The sequence below is a fragment of the Telmatherina bonti genome (assembly GCF_933228915.1).
Source record: "Telmatherina bonti genome assembly, chromosome: 15".
Taxonomy (NCBI): Eukaryota; Metazoa; Chordata; class Actinopteri; order Atheriniformes; family Telmatherinidae; genus Telmatherina; species Telmatherina bonti.
This window is the reverse complement of record NC_136613.1, coordinates 24,823,061-24,840,031: the sequence shown is the minus strand read 5'-3', so window position 1 is coordinate 24,840,031 and position 16,971 is coordinate 24,823,061. Positions and strand designations below refer to the sequence as shown.

At 35.8% G+C, this 16,971-nt stretch overlaps 1 protein-coding gene across 1 annotated transcript in view; it reads right to left on the bottom strand.

Moving 5' to 3' along the window:
• The window catches only part of LOC306766336 (ephrin type-A receptor 6-like), a gene marked incomplete at both ends in the record, with an annotated part of 174,903 nt that extends 172,693 nt beyond the window's left edge, over nt 1-2,210 (bottom strand). Inside the window, one exon of the mRNA XM_079254033.1 lies at nt 2,132-2,210. Coding sequence (XP_079110159.1) covers nt 2,132-2,210 — 79 coding nt within the window. The remainder of the gene's footprint in view (nt 1-2,131) is intronic.
• Between the last annotated feature and the right edge of the window lie 14,761 nt (nt 2,211-16,971).

The following is a 16,971-nucleotide window of genomic DNA, read 5'->3' as shown; positions in this document are numbered from 1 at the left end:
GCGTATTGACAGGCTTAAATGTTAGCGTAAGCAGCAGAGCCAGGCAGCTCGTACAGAAACGTAGCGGTACTGGAGCAAAAGATGGTTGAAAAACAAAAGAAAAAGGAATTAATATTTGATACTTTTATTTGACTCATCAACTCTGTAGTGATTCATTTCTGTCCTGATTATATGCTTGAAAGTCCATCGGGAGAAAATTGCTCTGTAGCACAAGAGTAGAAACAAGCAGATTTCTTTTCTTTTAAAAGTTCATTATAACAGATTTTGGTATTATTGACTTAACAAGAAGCAATGTGTAGAAAAAAAAAACGAAGTAAAAGTAAAGACTGTAAAAGGAAATCTACTGATGGGATTTCAGGTTTATGAAACATGGAGCGCTTCTAAATATCTGTCTGCAGTTCCAGGTGGGTTTCTGGGAGATATGGCACACAGGCAAAAAAAAATAAAATAAATAAAGATTGTTTTTTATTGCACTCCTAAAAGTTGGCATTGTGACCATTTTGTCTGTGAAATTCCCAAATCTCTGGCAATCTGTTTGTTTTTGTTGAAAGGCACTGATCTGCACCGCCATGTAATTGGGTTTCGGTCTGTTCCCAGCTTTTAGACTGAACACAGCCTATAATGTTGCTGAGCATGAAAAACACATGTTCGGGTACCTTCATGGTCATGGCGTGACCAGATTTTAAAATGAGTAAAAAAAAAAAAATTTAAAAAAAAAACCCCACAGTCATTAAACACAGCAGAGATCTGGTGTTGCATGAACATTTCACAAAACATGTCTCCTGTATTTTCTCATCTGTTTGTGATACCAAGTTACAGTATCTCCGCTCTGTACTCCATCCCTGTGTGGTCCACGGTGACTGTGATTTTGCCACTTGAGGTCCCAGACCAGTCAATATGAAAGACTAAAGTACAGTTGAAAGCAGACATCAGTTCAATCATTTAATCTGTGGCCGAGAAAAAACCCACCGTGAAGCTGTTATGCAGCAGCTGTCTGGGAGAACAGGGAGTAGCATCGCTCTTATTGAACAGAGAGAACAATAAAATATAACCTGGGGGGCAGATCCCAATGTGCTCCCTGCACAATCAATACAACTATTTTAAACCTCACTGATGCAGCAGCTGTACGCGTGGATGCACAAGGAGCCATGAAGGAACACACGCAAGCACCTGCATGCAACCACACATATGCATGCTCAACGGATAGTTTAAAAAAAAAAGACAGCAAGTTTATAAAAGCAAAAAAAAAAAAAAAAAAGTGTATTAGACTCATTTGCTGCTGTATAAAAATCTAATTATCTTTCATAAAATTAATTTGATATGCTCATCCATTTCACATGCATGTATACATGCACACACATGGACTCAATGTAATTTTTCAGCGGCTCATAATCAATAGTCTCAAACTACTGTAACAGTCAAAGCACAACACAGGCATGCAAGTCTGCTCTCCAACCCTCCAAGAGATGAGCAAAGACTCACTCTGTCACCGACTTAATGATTGAATCTTCTGGCTGTCCTCCTGCCTGTTCTCTGTCTGTCTGTCCCAATAATGTAGAATTTTTAATAATGCAAACCCCGGGGGAAGCCTGTTCAGCAGCTTTAAATTCCACTAAAGTATTTGTTTCTTCTGCTTTTGTTGAACTGTGGAAATAAACTGAACTCTGAGGGAAAGGCGCCATTTCATCTGAATCTGAAAAAAAAATGTCATGGTGCATTTCTGTGCAAATAGGAAATCACAAAGAACTTGTGACATTTAGGTGCATTTAGAGACAAGAAGATGCAGCTGCTATTTTGTTATATCAGACAGTTTCATTCCTGCCCTTTCATTCACTTATAAAAACAGAAATAAAAAAGACAAATATCTCGTTGTTCATGCAAACTTCTTGTCTTCCACTACATGAATGTAGTGCTGCGGGACTCAGTGCTGGATTGCCCGAACTGTGGGAATAATCAGTTGAACTTCTTTCCCACCAGTTTGTTCTTATGTTCAGCGGTGATATTTACACAGTAGCTGCGTTTCTTAAACACTGTCAACATATGAAGATGTTTGAAAATTAGGTTTAGATTAAATGAAACATTATCAGTTAGATTGGAGCAGATTGGAGCCACATCTCTGTCCCAGTCTTACCTTGATTGCAGCGGCTGAGGTGAGTCAAGGAAATTCCGAGAAAGAATAAAACGAGGAAAAATCTGTTTCCAAAACTCATGTCTGCAGCAACATTTATCAGAGACTTTAAATGGTGTACTTTAGAAGGAAGCCGAGAGGAAATGTGTCCTCTCTGGGTCCCCCAGAGGCAAAGACCCACTGGTCCTGGTGCTTACAGATGATCCCGTGTGGAGCAAGAAGCCGGGTGGCTCATCTTTCAGCTGGTGCCGGCGGCAGCAGCTCCAGCGCGGACTGGAGAGCTTTTTGGATGAAGTCGTGAAGGAAATCTAAAAATTTTCCTTTGGAGGAGGTGAGAGATATTTGTCGCCTGAGAACTTTGTAGTTTCTTCATGGACTTTAAGCCGTCCTTACAGCAGCGTTTCCAACGTAGAACAAAATGCAATCTCGCGCGTCTCCGTGGCGCACGGAGTCGTGACAGACTTTAGGATCCGTGTGTTTGGCACGGCACCGTGCCGCGGACTGTCACTTCCCGCTCCGCTGCAGCAGAGAGATGGGCTCGGTAAATTGAGAAATGATTGGGATGCAGCGGAACAGCAGCTGAAGCGAAGGGGCAATTCTGGGGGACTGTGCGCATCTGTGCAAGATGCTCGGCACTAGAGGGGGTTAGCTGACAAGGCAATGGCGCCCTTATGTGTGTGTGTGTGTGTGTGCCTGTTTTATCTATTGGTTCAAATGCAGGTCTTTCCGAAATTCTATCCATGAAATGCCTGAAAAGCAACTGTACCTAGCAGATTGACGTGACTTAAACTTTCGCCACATATCTTTAAATATTATTGTATATTTGTCAGATGTCGTTTTATGATCATTTTAAGTAGCACTTTAGTTATGACACTTTAAACCGCATTTTATTAACAACAAATCAAGTTTGATACCTTAACATAAATAGGTTGTATCTTTTGAAAGCGTGAAAAAACTTGAATCTATACTTTAATTCGAATGAGTGTTCATTTAGGCCAAATAGATACAAAAACCAAAGCAAAGCATATATCAATGTAAATAAAATGTATATTTTAATATTAGCACCAAAACAAAACAAAAAAAAAAAAACAGAAAAAGAAGGTAAAGGCGAGTAACAATTGTCAGTGTGTAATGAAAATACAATAAGATCGTAGTTAGGGTGCCATGCTGAAGTATAAAAGCAACATCAATCAAGGCCTGGTAATTACACTCCACAGTGTTCTGAACATGTGCTTCTTTTAGTTTAAGCTGGTTATGAAAAATAAAAACACATAAAAATACTTCTGGTTCAAATGAAAAAAGGCAAAAACAAACAAACAAACAAAAAAAAAAACCCTAAATATCTAGGCTCTTTACAGCAAATGAGGTATTAGCATTATAGTTGCAGTTTTGGATCAGTCAGGACCTAAGTTATGGATAACTTACATAGCCTATATGTAAAAGTACTAAAAGTATTACACCTTTATATAAACAGAGATGCAGAAGAGTTTGTCAGAAGTTTTAAAATACATTTTAGCACTAAAGCAGTGCAGACAGAAATACACACATAGCACTAAAGTAGTATTTAATAAGTGAAACAAAGTGATTATGCATAACACGTATGCCTATGTGACTGTATTCAACTGGGGCATAATGCAGGGAGAATAAGCCAAATACAAGACCAAACAGCCAGATGTTGGAGCCAAAAGCTTTCTTTAAATAAATAAAATGAACAGCCAAAGCATAGAATCATCAAACTAACAGAACACAGAAAATAAACAGATGATAAAGTTTCAGCAGCAGTAATTTGGCACCAAACAAAGAAAACCTGGGAGTATGTTCACCAATCTAATGAAGAAGAAAGGACTTTGTGTGAAAATGATCAAATATTTGAGGAAGGGATGGAGAAACCAAACTGAGATGTTCCAATGTTCAGATCAAAATAATACAAATCACAGAACAAAATAGAAAATTTTAACATGAACTTCACAAAGGTTTGCAGAAACTCACAGATCATGACACTAACATGCCTTACAACAATAAATAGAAAAAATATTTATTTAAATGAGCTGTAAGGAAAATACAATATCAGTTTATTTGCACAAGTAAGCATATATTTCAGTTCAAATTGTAAGTCAGTGGGAGTGGGAAAGTGTGTTTTGCTTTTGAACATTGACCCAGTGGAGGTAAAATAAATATAAATAAATAAATAATGCATTCATTAAGGCATTTAAATATTCACAAAGCACTTCTCTCTTTTCTGTGTTGCAATTAACATTAAATGACTTGTATCACATAATTTGATATTTTTGTGTGGGTTTTTTTTTTTTTTTTGTTTTGTTTTTTTTTTGTTTTCCATCAAACTTAACCACTCTGGCATCCAAGGTGCATTTTGTAGAACATACATATCCTTATTTCCAACAGTGCTGATGTGATAAAGTCCTCCCACATTGAGTATGTCTGTACAACAAACTTGCTCTCAGAGGAAGTGTAGTTTCATCTCCAGCCATTTGCAGAGCAACGGTGAGCTGCCCTGCTTGCCAAGTCGCCAATGTCAGCCAAGATTAGGAAAGGTCTTCCTCTCATCTTCATGGATGCCTCATTGAGTGAGTAAGCAAACCCTCCCCAGCTTGACCCGGTTAAACAAAGCAAAGCTGGCTGCTGTGATGAGAGCCAGTCAATCAGAATGTAGGAACAGCTTCCTGTCAGCACAGAGGAGGTAAATACATCAACATCACAATCCGTCACCACCACTTAGCTCCCAGCCAATCACCAAACAATGCTGAGAACCTGCCAACTGACTTTGTGCGACACAATGTGCAAACATATTGGAGGACATAGGGCTGCAGAGTAGAATATATTGACTACAGCGGGCTGTTGGTGTCCGCTGTAGCTGGAAGGAAGCTGTACGTTTCACAGAAATGGATCAAGCTATTAATGTCACCATGCAGATGTATTGCAGCTATAAAAAGATGGATAAATGTTATGAGGGGGTTCTCAGGAAAACAGAAAGTTATACAAACTTCAGGCCAGTGGTCACATGCTCTCTATTTTAGATGTGCACCTATAGAATACATTGAGTTTTTTGTTTTTTTTTTGCCACCACTTTGTACAAACAGTAGCAGAAATAGAGTTTTTTGCACAAATTTTTCTAGAACTGCTTTTTTTAAATATATGAATTATTGATTAGATTGTAATTACATGCATTACATGCATATGATGCTAATACTGCTCTCATTCTGCTATAGCCTTGCTAAGAAAAAAAACAAATAACAAAAAAAAAAGAACCTTCAAATTTAAACATTCTATAAACTACTTAAACTATTTATAAACCTTCTAAACAGTACAACTAGCAATGACGTAGACTAATGATATAAGATATAAGGCTGAGAATAGGTCCTACACCCTGCCACCACCTCTACAATGATTTGGTTTCCTTTGCTGTAATAGTGCTCAATGAGGTGTGACTGTAGTGTATTGGGCGTCTAACTGTGAGCTATGATTCCCTCTGTGTGGAAAGAACAAGCTTCGTCCATCTGTACTCATCACAGGCAAAGAGCTGGAACACGACCACATCAGCACAACTGACAGAGACAATGAGACTTTATAACACTAATAGGTTCACTAATGTCCTGCTCACAATGAAGTGCTGGGCCTCACAGAGGAACTGAGTCCAAACTGTTAGGAAGGGGGGAAAAAAAAAGTGCAATTTCTTTGCACAATGTTAACAGCGTCAATGTTTTCCTGCTTCTCTTGGTTCAGCATAACGATGTTGTTGGACTGCAAATTCCTGTTTGGACAAATAGTGCAATATGACCTCAAATTAAAGATAACATCCAGTTTTGATTGTGCTAATTGATGTCATATTTCCCGAAAATGGTAAAACATAAATTAAATATGAAGAAATTCAGTATTTCACCTTTCCAGATGATCAACTTTTTAAAAGAACTAGTTCAGTCATTCTTTTAGGATAATTTGGAGCAAGTCTTTCTATTCTTACTAACTGATGATTCATCAATAAATTAGACTCAGATTTGTGATTAGCATTCACAAAACCCCAAATGTTATTTACACCTAAATATTCTGATAAAAATAAATAATTAACAATAATTAATAACCCATCCAAACAGAACACTTCTTTATTGAATTTTGATCCTGTATATTTGTTTTTAAGTAAACCTGACAATGATCATTACTGCTCATTTAATTAATTAGTCACATAAAAAAGTTTGTTCTCATTTATTGAAAGCATCAACTTTTCTGGAAAAAGGTGATTCATTCTGTTTCTTTAACCACTGTGGAAAGCAGCATTTGTTATTTGTTATATGCTATGAGACACACTAAAAGTAAGCACTTAGTTTCCTGTTTTTTTGTGGTTATTAAGAAGACTTTTCACCCCTACATGAGATCTTTATGCATCAATTAGTTGCATACAGTGCTCTAAAGTTCTTGTATCATTTTAACCCTGACCGCTAAATTACCTTTGCATTCATCATAACTCCAAGGCTGCAAGTGGATACCGTGTTAAGAAGACCAAGGAAATTATCACTGATTTGAGTAGAAAACAGCCAATCACTGTTTATCACTTTTAGTAGAAATCCTTGTGTTCTAGGCTTATTGATGAGACAGATGCGGAGGTGGTCAGCACCAAATATCCGGAGGTGCATATAACTGACAGTCTGGGCTGGTCACAGCGCACTTCATCACTAATAGAAACAGGCTCAGCATGTTTGCACTTCCTGAACTGGAGGAAGAGAACACAGCTGTATCCTCCAATCCTCATCACTTTCCTTCCAGGTACCATGGAGAGTGTGCTTACCAGCTGCATCTCCATCTGGTTTGGCAGCACCAGGACCTCACACAGGGACAGAAGAACAAGGCAACTTTACTTCTGTTCATCTAAGACACTGCAAACAAATATTGTCGTAGCAGAGCCCAAAACATATTCAGAGACTCCGGCTCCACACCCCCCCACCTTGGTCTGTTGTCCCTGCTGCCCTCTGAGTAAGACATTCTGCAGCACCAAATTGAGGACAGCCGGGTTCTCCAATGGTTTCATTCCCCAGGCCATCAGACTGTTAAACACTCAATAACCCCCATATACCACCCTCCCACCCCCTCCCTTAATACACATGGCACATACAAACTGTTCACTGCTGCCGGACTGTTGTAAAATGTCTGATGCTCGATTACTCTTCGATACACTTAGTTCTCCTATAGTTCATATTTATAGACGTGTATTTCTGAAACATAGTCAGTCAGTCAGTCAGTCAGTCATTTTCTGAACTAGTATAATTCAGGGTGAGGGGAAGCTGGAGCCAGTCCCAGCAATCATAGAGTGAGAGGACAGGTGACCCTGGACAGGTCACCAGAAAGATTGTATGCTTGTACTTACATTTAAAAAATAATTTTACCAGTTTGACAACAAGTGAATGAATTGAAACAGTGTTTCCAGTGTATATACTAGTATATATTCTAAATAACACTAATGTATATATTCTATTCTATTCTATTCTATTCTATTCTTCCTGGGAGAGACATCCTCATGAGAACAGAAGCACTCTAGTGTCCTATTTTCAAAAATGCCTGAAGTTGCTGAAGGCTAACAGAGGGATGGGGGAGAACATGAGTAATACTTTTGTTGGTCAACATTAGAGTATGTCACACCTTTCAATATATCAATCTGTAAGTTTCTTTCTGTAAATTCCTGTCTTAATAGGTGTCTATTTGATAAATGTAGTCAAATGTTACCTGAATAATGAAACATCTTCTGACATGATGCCTTCTTTGAAAACTTAGCTTTGGTTCCTTTAAGCTTTCTCTTCAATTTCCTTCCAAAGCCAGTGGATCCAAAGTTGCAGATGCTGAGAACAAAGTTGTTTTGTTTTTTTTATGTTGGTAATGAAAACAGCTTCGCTTGAAGCAATCAAATGCAAATGTTTTTACCACGATGTTGCTGGCCAGGAAAAACTAATTGTATGCAGTCATCCAAGATTGATGAGATTTTAGGGAAGGAGTCAACTTTCTCTTGCATCGTAAAACATTTTGTTAGAAAATCTGTGAAAGAAAAAGGAAGAGCTAATGGTAGATCACTCCTTTTTGCAGTGTAAAAACTCTGTTTGTGACTATTTTTGTGGTGAACCAAATGAAAAACAACACTTGAGAAGATCAGTTATTCAACAAGTTCAAGATTCATTCAGACTTACTAATGAAAGATTCAGTAATTTAAATGGTTGTGGAATTTACTGAATATCACTGTTTTCTGAGAAATAAAAAGTTGGCCCCCAGAATTTTTGTTTTATTTACCCACCACATAAGTAAAATAGTTCCAGAAAAAATACAAACACTCAGGCTGTTTGCCATTGAGACACTAAATGTATCCACACTTACACGACAATGCTGTAATTAAGTCTGGGTGGATGTTTTTCCCAATACATGAAATACATGTCACGTTAATAATTATGAAGCTAAAATGACCGACTTTGTAATAGTTTTCTTTATTATTGCAGTAAACCTGCAGGAACACACAATGATCAGTTTGAAGCTCTGTTCCTTTCTTCATGGCAAGGATGACACTGAATGTTGTCAAATGACTTGGCACAAAAAAATGACAGAGAAAAACAATAATTTACCAAACTGGGATTACAATGTCCTTCAAATGAGCTTGTAGAAATTTAGTCAGTCTTGTCTTTCAGTTTGTTTAACAAAATCAGATTTTGATTTTCAAGATATATTAGTGTGGAGTTGTCGAGGTTCATTCCTGTGTACGTTTATGTTGGACTTGTTTTAGCTTTTAGAGCCAACAGCAGACTACTACAGTTTTCTCCATTTTTCAGTATAATAACATGTAGATCTATAATAATTAATGTTCTTTTATGAAAAACGATAAAAACTAATCGGAAATACTTTTCCAAAAAGTAAGGACTCCTTCAGTTTCAAAGATAACAAGCAGACATCATATTATACAGCAGTAACGAAAAGCCAAGCTCACCTTTGCCAAGTGAATTAAGAAAAAGTCAAAGGTGAAATGTGCAAGCACAACGTTGTAATATGTGAGGATGTTCAAGTCTCTTTCCTCTCCCACAGCGCACATAATGACTGTACAAGGAATTTTGTCAAGGCTTTAGATTTGTAGGGGAAACACACCCACACCCACACACACGCACACGCAACAAAAAAAGCTTCAGATCTCACCTGTAGTTATATGCAGGTGTTGTGCTGGAACGAGCCAAGACTTTCTTTTCATTTTTCTTTACATAGATTGTTAAAACTGCCAGCATCTCAGGCTAAACTTCTGCAGCTTTTACGTTTGGTACAAACGTACAACGTACGTAGAATGCACAAGTGTCAAAACTTAGTTGCATTGCATATTCAACAACGTCTACATTATTGATTTTTGAGGTCCACAACTTTGCCTCCATCTCTGTATTCCCAAATGGAAATACATTTTATTAGAGATTTTTAATCTCATACACGATAAGTATTTTCCTCCACCAAGAATGTGGTGTTTTTACCCAACTTTATTGGTCTGTTGTTTTGTTTGCAACTTTACACGAAACTAATGGGCAGGTTTTTCTTATCTGAGGATGGGTCTTGGTTAAACATACATTACATTTTGGGATGGATCTGGAAGGAAGTGGAGACACAGGGACTTTTGAAAGGATTCTTCACAGTATGGGTGGAAATAATCTGATTGGTGGAGGTCTGCATTCTTCAAGTACTTTATATATATATTTTTTTTTTTCTTAATAATTTTTAAATCTAATGTAAGTGGATAGTTCTTAATCATAACTAGGAAGACCTAAAATGAAAATAATAACAAAAAGAAGTGGGTAGTTTGAATGAAAAGTAAAATATGCAGGCCTATTTATAAAACTACCTCTTCCCATCTAAAACATGAAACAGTTAGTGTTTGTGCTTGGGCCGGGATTCAACGTTGTGACTTATCCATGCGCCACTTATATTACAACATAAAGCATAACTATAAATAGTTATTTTGTGTTCAAAATGGCAAAAGAGACAAGTAGAGAAAGAGAGAGAGAGAGAGAGAGAGAGAGAAAGAGTTGGAGAGATAAAGTGAGGGATAGAGAGGGAGAGAGAGACATGTCTGGGTTCAGATGAATAATTATATTTCATGTCAGATATATAAACTGCTGTGAGACTATGTTGAACCATGACCAGATAAATCTAAGGCCATCTGACAAGAGACTTTTCTGCCATTATTTCTAGTTTTTATTATAGCGAGCAAATGTCCTACCATCTAATCTTGATTCGGGTTTCACATATGTTTATCAGAGAAAAGGTACTTCTCTTTAGATTTATTTTGTTGTTGGAACATTTGGACATATTAAAGACTAAAAGTAAGACGGGGCAATCCCAGTGGACATTTTTATTCCCTAAAATGACTTGTAGTGTCTATGTTACAACACTACAAGTGGCACACACTTCTACACACTTGTGCTACAGCACTGACGTTGCCCACCTCCCTGGCTACCTAATGGGCCAAAGGCTCTAATCTGGATGGCCAAGGTGCTCAGGAGAATGAGCAGAGCAAATAGAGAGAGCAGCTCATCAGCCCAGAGAGCCGGTGTGTCGCTAACCCCAGCTGTTAAAGAGACATCCACACATCGTTCAGAGATGGGAGAAGGAAATGGGATGACTTTGCAAGATGGGGTCATTTCTAGTGACTGACTATAGTTTCTCATAATGTTGCCTCAGAAAAGAACATACGGAGGGTTTTGTTCTATCTGTGTCCTGTTATTATTTACTGTTGAGGTAATATAATTAAAGCTAATTTTCTGTTTATTTTCTTGTTCTTGTGATATTTTGTTAGAGTTGAAGTTCTGCATTTGTGTGTATCCAACACAGTCTGAATATGTAAATGAATAATAAAGGGGGCTTTATTTAACAAATGCAGCTGTAATAAGAAAATGTGTGATAACCAGAAAGAAGTATCCAAATAAAAATGTAAGGACAAGTGGATGTGCGGTTTGTGTTTCATTCATTTATTAATTATTTTATTAAAAATCAAAATTCAAAATGAAATCAACTTGTTTTTTTTTTCTTATTTCATATTACTGTTCTGATCCTATTGTTGGATTAATGTAGCTTGGAAGTTGATTCTCTTTCTGCAAACTGGTATCTGCCTTTGTTGTAAGGGTCACTTGTTTCCTCCTGACTGACTTCTGTGCAGTCACTATATGGTGACTGCAGTGCACTGGTGAAAATGGCTTATCCTCCTTATTAATAACAATCCTGACAGTTTTCAAATCTTACATTTAAAGGATGGCTGCAGGATGACCCATTTGATATACTACATAATTAACCACTCAGTCAACACATAGAACATTCTGGTCCACTCTCCATCTAGGTTGGTGGTGTTCATGCTCCATATCGGCCACCACCAGGAAAATTTAAAAAAAAAAAAAAAAGTTTGGAAACCACTGCCCTACTACACAGTAATACACATAAGTTGGTTTAATACATAAAATGATTCCCTGGACTTTTTTTTATACAATGACTGACCGCTCATAAACATCAAACCTTTATTATTTATTTAACAAAATGCAGGGCCTCCCTTCTTTTTGTTTATTTTTTAAATTATTTTAATCGCCTTCTAGCTTGCTATTTGCTTTGTCTGTATCTTATCACAATCATCAGCATAATGAATATTTTTTATTTACCATGCCAAATTCTTATCTTCTAGCTCTCTTATAATTGATGTTTTCATCTTTATTCTTTTTTTTCAATAACATTTATTTAGTTCCCATCCCTGAATGTGTGTTTTAGTTCTCACGAGTATATTACTTTATACTGTTTTTCATATCCCATAAAACAGACATTTGTCCAGATTCATGGAATCTTTTGCTATTATGTGTCATAGATAAATAATCTATCAATTTTCAACTTTTTAAATTATCTGTTGAAACAAATAGTGAATAAATATTTTAGATTTCCACCATTCAAACACAGCCATGTTGCTAACCAGGTGGCAGTTAACACATTTATTCATAAAATGGTTTAGTAACTTCCTTTCTTTGTTTTCCTCGTGGGAGGATTTTTTCTAGTTCTTTCTTTCTCTTTTTCATTTTTTTTCTTGCTTCTTTAGATCTCATGTGTCACCATTCTGTGAGGAGAATACAATCGTGTGCATCTTGTACTGTTTATCAGAAAACTGAAATGCTATTTAAAAAAAAAAACCATTTCAATTTATTTATAAAGTTTCCACTCAATAGTAACATAAACAAACATCTTTTATCAAAATAAATAGAGAAATCAGTAAATACCACAAATTTAAATTTTATTTATTTATTTCTTAAATTATTTTATTTTAACTGCACTTTCCAATTAACAAAAAAAAGAATATGTGTAAACACATAAATAGATTTTAAAAGACAATGTATCTTAACTGAAAAAACCCCATTGAATTTGGAAAATAAAATTTATGAAATAATATTTTATAATCTGCACAGTTTGTGGAAATTAAAGAGGTCATCAGCCTTTATGTGTTAGGCATATACACTGAGATAAAGTGGTGGGATCAGTGTCTCTGTGGCAGCGAAGGTGCAGCAATGCGGTGGCTTCTGGGAGAATTTCATGTTCCTTCAAGATGTCTCTCCGTTTGTCTTTTTTTTTTCTTTAAGCAAAATTCCAATAACCAGAGGGAGTAGAGGGACCCATCCAACTCAATTAAATCAATGGTATGAAGGAGAAAAACAATGACAAGGCAAAACTGCAGTCATTCATGGACAGGTGCAAGCTTGTTAATGTGTATGGCCAAACCTGTTCCCAGCACTTGTTCCAGTATTCATCCGAGTTTTTGTATGTGTGTGAAGTCCAAAGCATCACCAAGTGCGGCAGCCAGATAAAGTAATAACAATTCCTCTTTGCAGCTGTCTGCCTTTGCCTTCCTCACAGGAGAAGAAACTATACCAACTGTGACAAAAATGTATCCATCACTTTATCATACTGTAGGCACAGCAGGATAATGGCTATAAGGTAATTTGTGAAGTAAATTGAAGATAACACACCTTCGTGTGAATTTGAGTGAAACAGTTCTTGCTTTTCAGCCAACGTTTGATGTGTGTTGCTCCTCTGTAGACATGCAGTGAGAATGCATTTGGCAGGAATTTTATTTTTATTTTATCTAAAAGATTTAATTAACTTGTTTTGAAGCCAAATTTACTGGCAAGTATGAGGTTTATCTGACAGGGCATACTGCTGAAGCATCGAATTGATGTAGATTAAGTGAAGTACCATCTCAGTGTTAAAAATAAAGTACTTGGTAGTAAATTAGGTTTGAAGGAGTATCAACATCACATCATAAAGTCTTTAAAACCACTTAATTACACTCCTTGCTTGGTAATTTTAAAATGCATATATTGCCAGAATACCTGAATGATGTCAAGGTTAAAACAATTTTAATGAGAATTTTACTTTTGATGCCATAAATCTTTTTAAAGATACTGTATAAACTTAAATAAATAAATAAGTATCAGTGCAGTCCTGAAAAAATAATTGTTTATCATTACAGTTGTGTCAAACAAACTAACAATTGGTTTGCAGTAATAAACACATAGATACACATTTACATGATATGAAACAAGGATAACATATGCCAAATATTTTTTCAGTTTAAGGTTATTCTCACTAAATCAGTATGAAAACACTTCAAAACACTTATTGGTTGATTCCTGATGGTTTTAAACAGTTAGGTAAAAAACAGCTTTTTTTTGTGTTGAAAAACATTGTAGTTGGGCTAAAATACTAAACATTGTTTAACAACATGATTTTTATTGATAACTTCATGAATACCATTTTGCTGACATGTGCTCTATTGGTCATGCACGTAAACCCAACATGCAGTGGCAAACTTATTGACTTTCATGGTAGGATGAAGTTGGCTTTCTCAGGAATTACATCACCATAATATCTCCATAATGATATAACCATATAGGATATTACTGGGTTGGAAAATGATATTGATCAGGATGGTTGATCAGTGTGCATGCAGTCTTCAGGATAATTATAGTTATCTTTTAACATAAAGTCTTATCTCCCTTCTCTAAACATACAAGCTCCAGACAATAGTTTTAGCTATTATGATGAAGCTCTTATGTTTTAAATTTTATACAGCAAATTGAATCACATTAGTCATCACATCAGTCAGCAAAAAAAATGTGGTGAGACTGAAACAAATCTCATTCTGGTTTCCATCTATATATATATATATATATATATATATATATATATATATATATATATATATATATATATATATATATACATACATACACTATATATATATATATATATATATATATATATATATATATATATATATATATATATATATATATATATATATATATATATATATGCATATACACTATATATATATATATATATATATATATATATATATATACACTATTATATATATATATATATATATATATATATATATATATATATATATATATATATATATATATATATATACACACACACACACAGGAAACTGAGTCTACTTCTCAGTTTTTAAATCTGAGCTATTTGACGTGGAGTGAATATTGTGCTTTTGTAGATACATAGTAGTATTTTGACAAAAATTACAGGACGTTGACATTAAGAATCAACATAGCCAGCTTAATCCTACAGCTTTAGTCATATTAATGGTTCTGTCAGTTACATAGCTGTTATATTTCCCAGCCCTCCTCCCTTTTTTTACTGACTTAGCCATAGAGTGAATAATTATCTTGAGCTATTTTCTTCATGTTAGCAGTATAGCAGCTGACATGGTAATTGCTGCCTTTCGGAAAGGAGGAAAGTGTACAGCGAAGAGTGTAGCCACTCAGAAAGCTACTGCCTTATTTAAGACCTCTTTACTTGCCTCAAGTTGGGCGCTTTCTCAGCAGCTGCCACATAATAATCATGCTCACACAGCTGCACACATACAGACACACATACACATATAAATGCACGTGCAATGAAATAATAACCCCAATCAAACTTTTTCTTTAATTCCAAAGCTCATTTTCATGGTTTTGTATGGAGATAATCTGGACCGATAATATAACATCAGCTACATTTATTGTGCTGTTTATTTTATCCCACTTCTAACCTTGTGAAGAATTCTTCAGTTTTGGAATAGATTCCATATTGCATAATGCCAGGGATATTTGTTAAGCCCAAGGCATACTCCTATAATTAGCTCCATTATAGATCACCACAGTCTGTACTCTTCTTTTTGTCACACCCTATGGCTGCATTGATCAAGCTGTTACCACTTCAGTCAGACCAGTTCTAGCACACAACACTCTTTACAAACTACTGGCCCGTATTTGGGATTATGCATTATTAGGGGGGCTGTAAAATGTGGCATCTGTTATGAATTCCCTGGAACTGAATGTGGTATAGATGTTGACAAATTTTCAGTGGTTAGTCACTGCAAACTTCATATGTAACAAGCATATTAATGTAACTGGCATATTGGCAACTGGCTTAGAATATGTAAGTGCTTTTATTTCATATTTCACTGTAATAATCTATACATTTTGATTAAAAAAGAAAAAAACTTTGGCATTACAAAATTCATAACTATATTGAATGATCTATACATTAATTATTGAATAAAAGTGAACCCAAGTTTACAAACAAATCAGTTTTAAATGTACGCTAGCCTAATAAGAAGCGTTACAGTTGGTCAATGAATATGTTTAGCATGAATACAATTTATATAATGGGGCATGTGCATCAAAATATATATCTTTTATATTGTGCCAAAGTATTGATATGAGCATAAAATAAAAGCTCTAGACCAGGGGTGTCAGAATCCAGTCCTCGAGGGCCGGAATCCGGCAGGTTTCTGTTGTTTCCCTCCACCAACACAGCTGATTCAAATCAATGGATCCAGCAGCTTCTTGTCAACCTGTTTGAGTGTCGGTCAGGTCTGTGTTGGAGCACAGAGACAACAAAAACCTGCAGGATACCAGCCCTCCAGGACTGCAGTTTGACACTCCTGCTCTGGACTATAGTCAAACGTTTTTTGTCATTCATGCAGTGTCTGTATCTTGGATTGACTTTCTAGCCATACAATCAGGGGTGCACCAGGACAAAAAAATCAGTCCTGACATTTTGGCCCAGATCAGACCATTATTGATTATGCACACGACAAATCTTTGCACTCTGAGGAATGTGAATATCAACCGTACAATTCCTTAAAACCACTACAGCCGTGCAGTCAGGAGAAATCTGTGAGAAAAAAAACGCATTAAACACTTAGAAAACAAGTCTTATGTTATTTAAATAACCATTTATATTCCAACACAATGATGACTATTAGAGCAACATTTCCTATTGGGTGTTAAATTAGAAAGAATACAGAAAGAACAAATATGAGAAATGGTGAGTCACTGAAAACTTCCCGGATGAAGTGTAACATCAGTGTCACTGTCTGCTCTCCTCATCTAAACATGTAATCTCAACCAGGTTTAACAAAATACCTGATTTTTGTTTTCTCTAATGTAATAATGTGCTCAGGATCAGAAGTATTGGGTTCTAAAGACACAAAAAGCTGCAACATTATTCACATATAGAATATAAATAAATCTTTTCTTTAAAAAGATATCCTGATAAAGACATAAACATCAGTATAACATATGGACGAAGGGGAAGGTTAAATACCCAGATATCTAGATAATTTAAGTCATATATTGTCCACAAAGAGCTACATGTTGCTGACACCTACAACACAGCTTCTCTGTGCCTCCTCTTAATTATCTTGCTAAGAGGTAGTTGTATCCTGTCCTAAAATGTCATATTTTTTTTATTAATAAAATTTTTAAAATAATAAAATTGAAAAA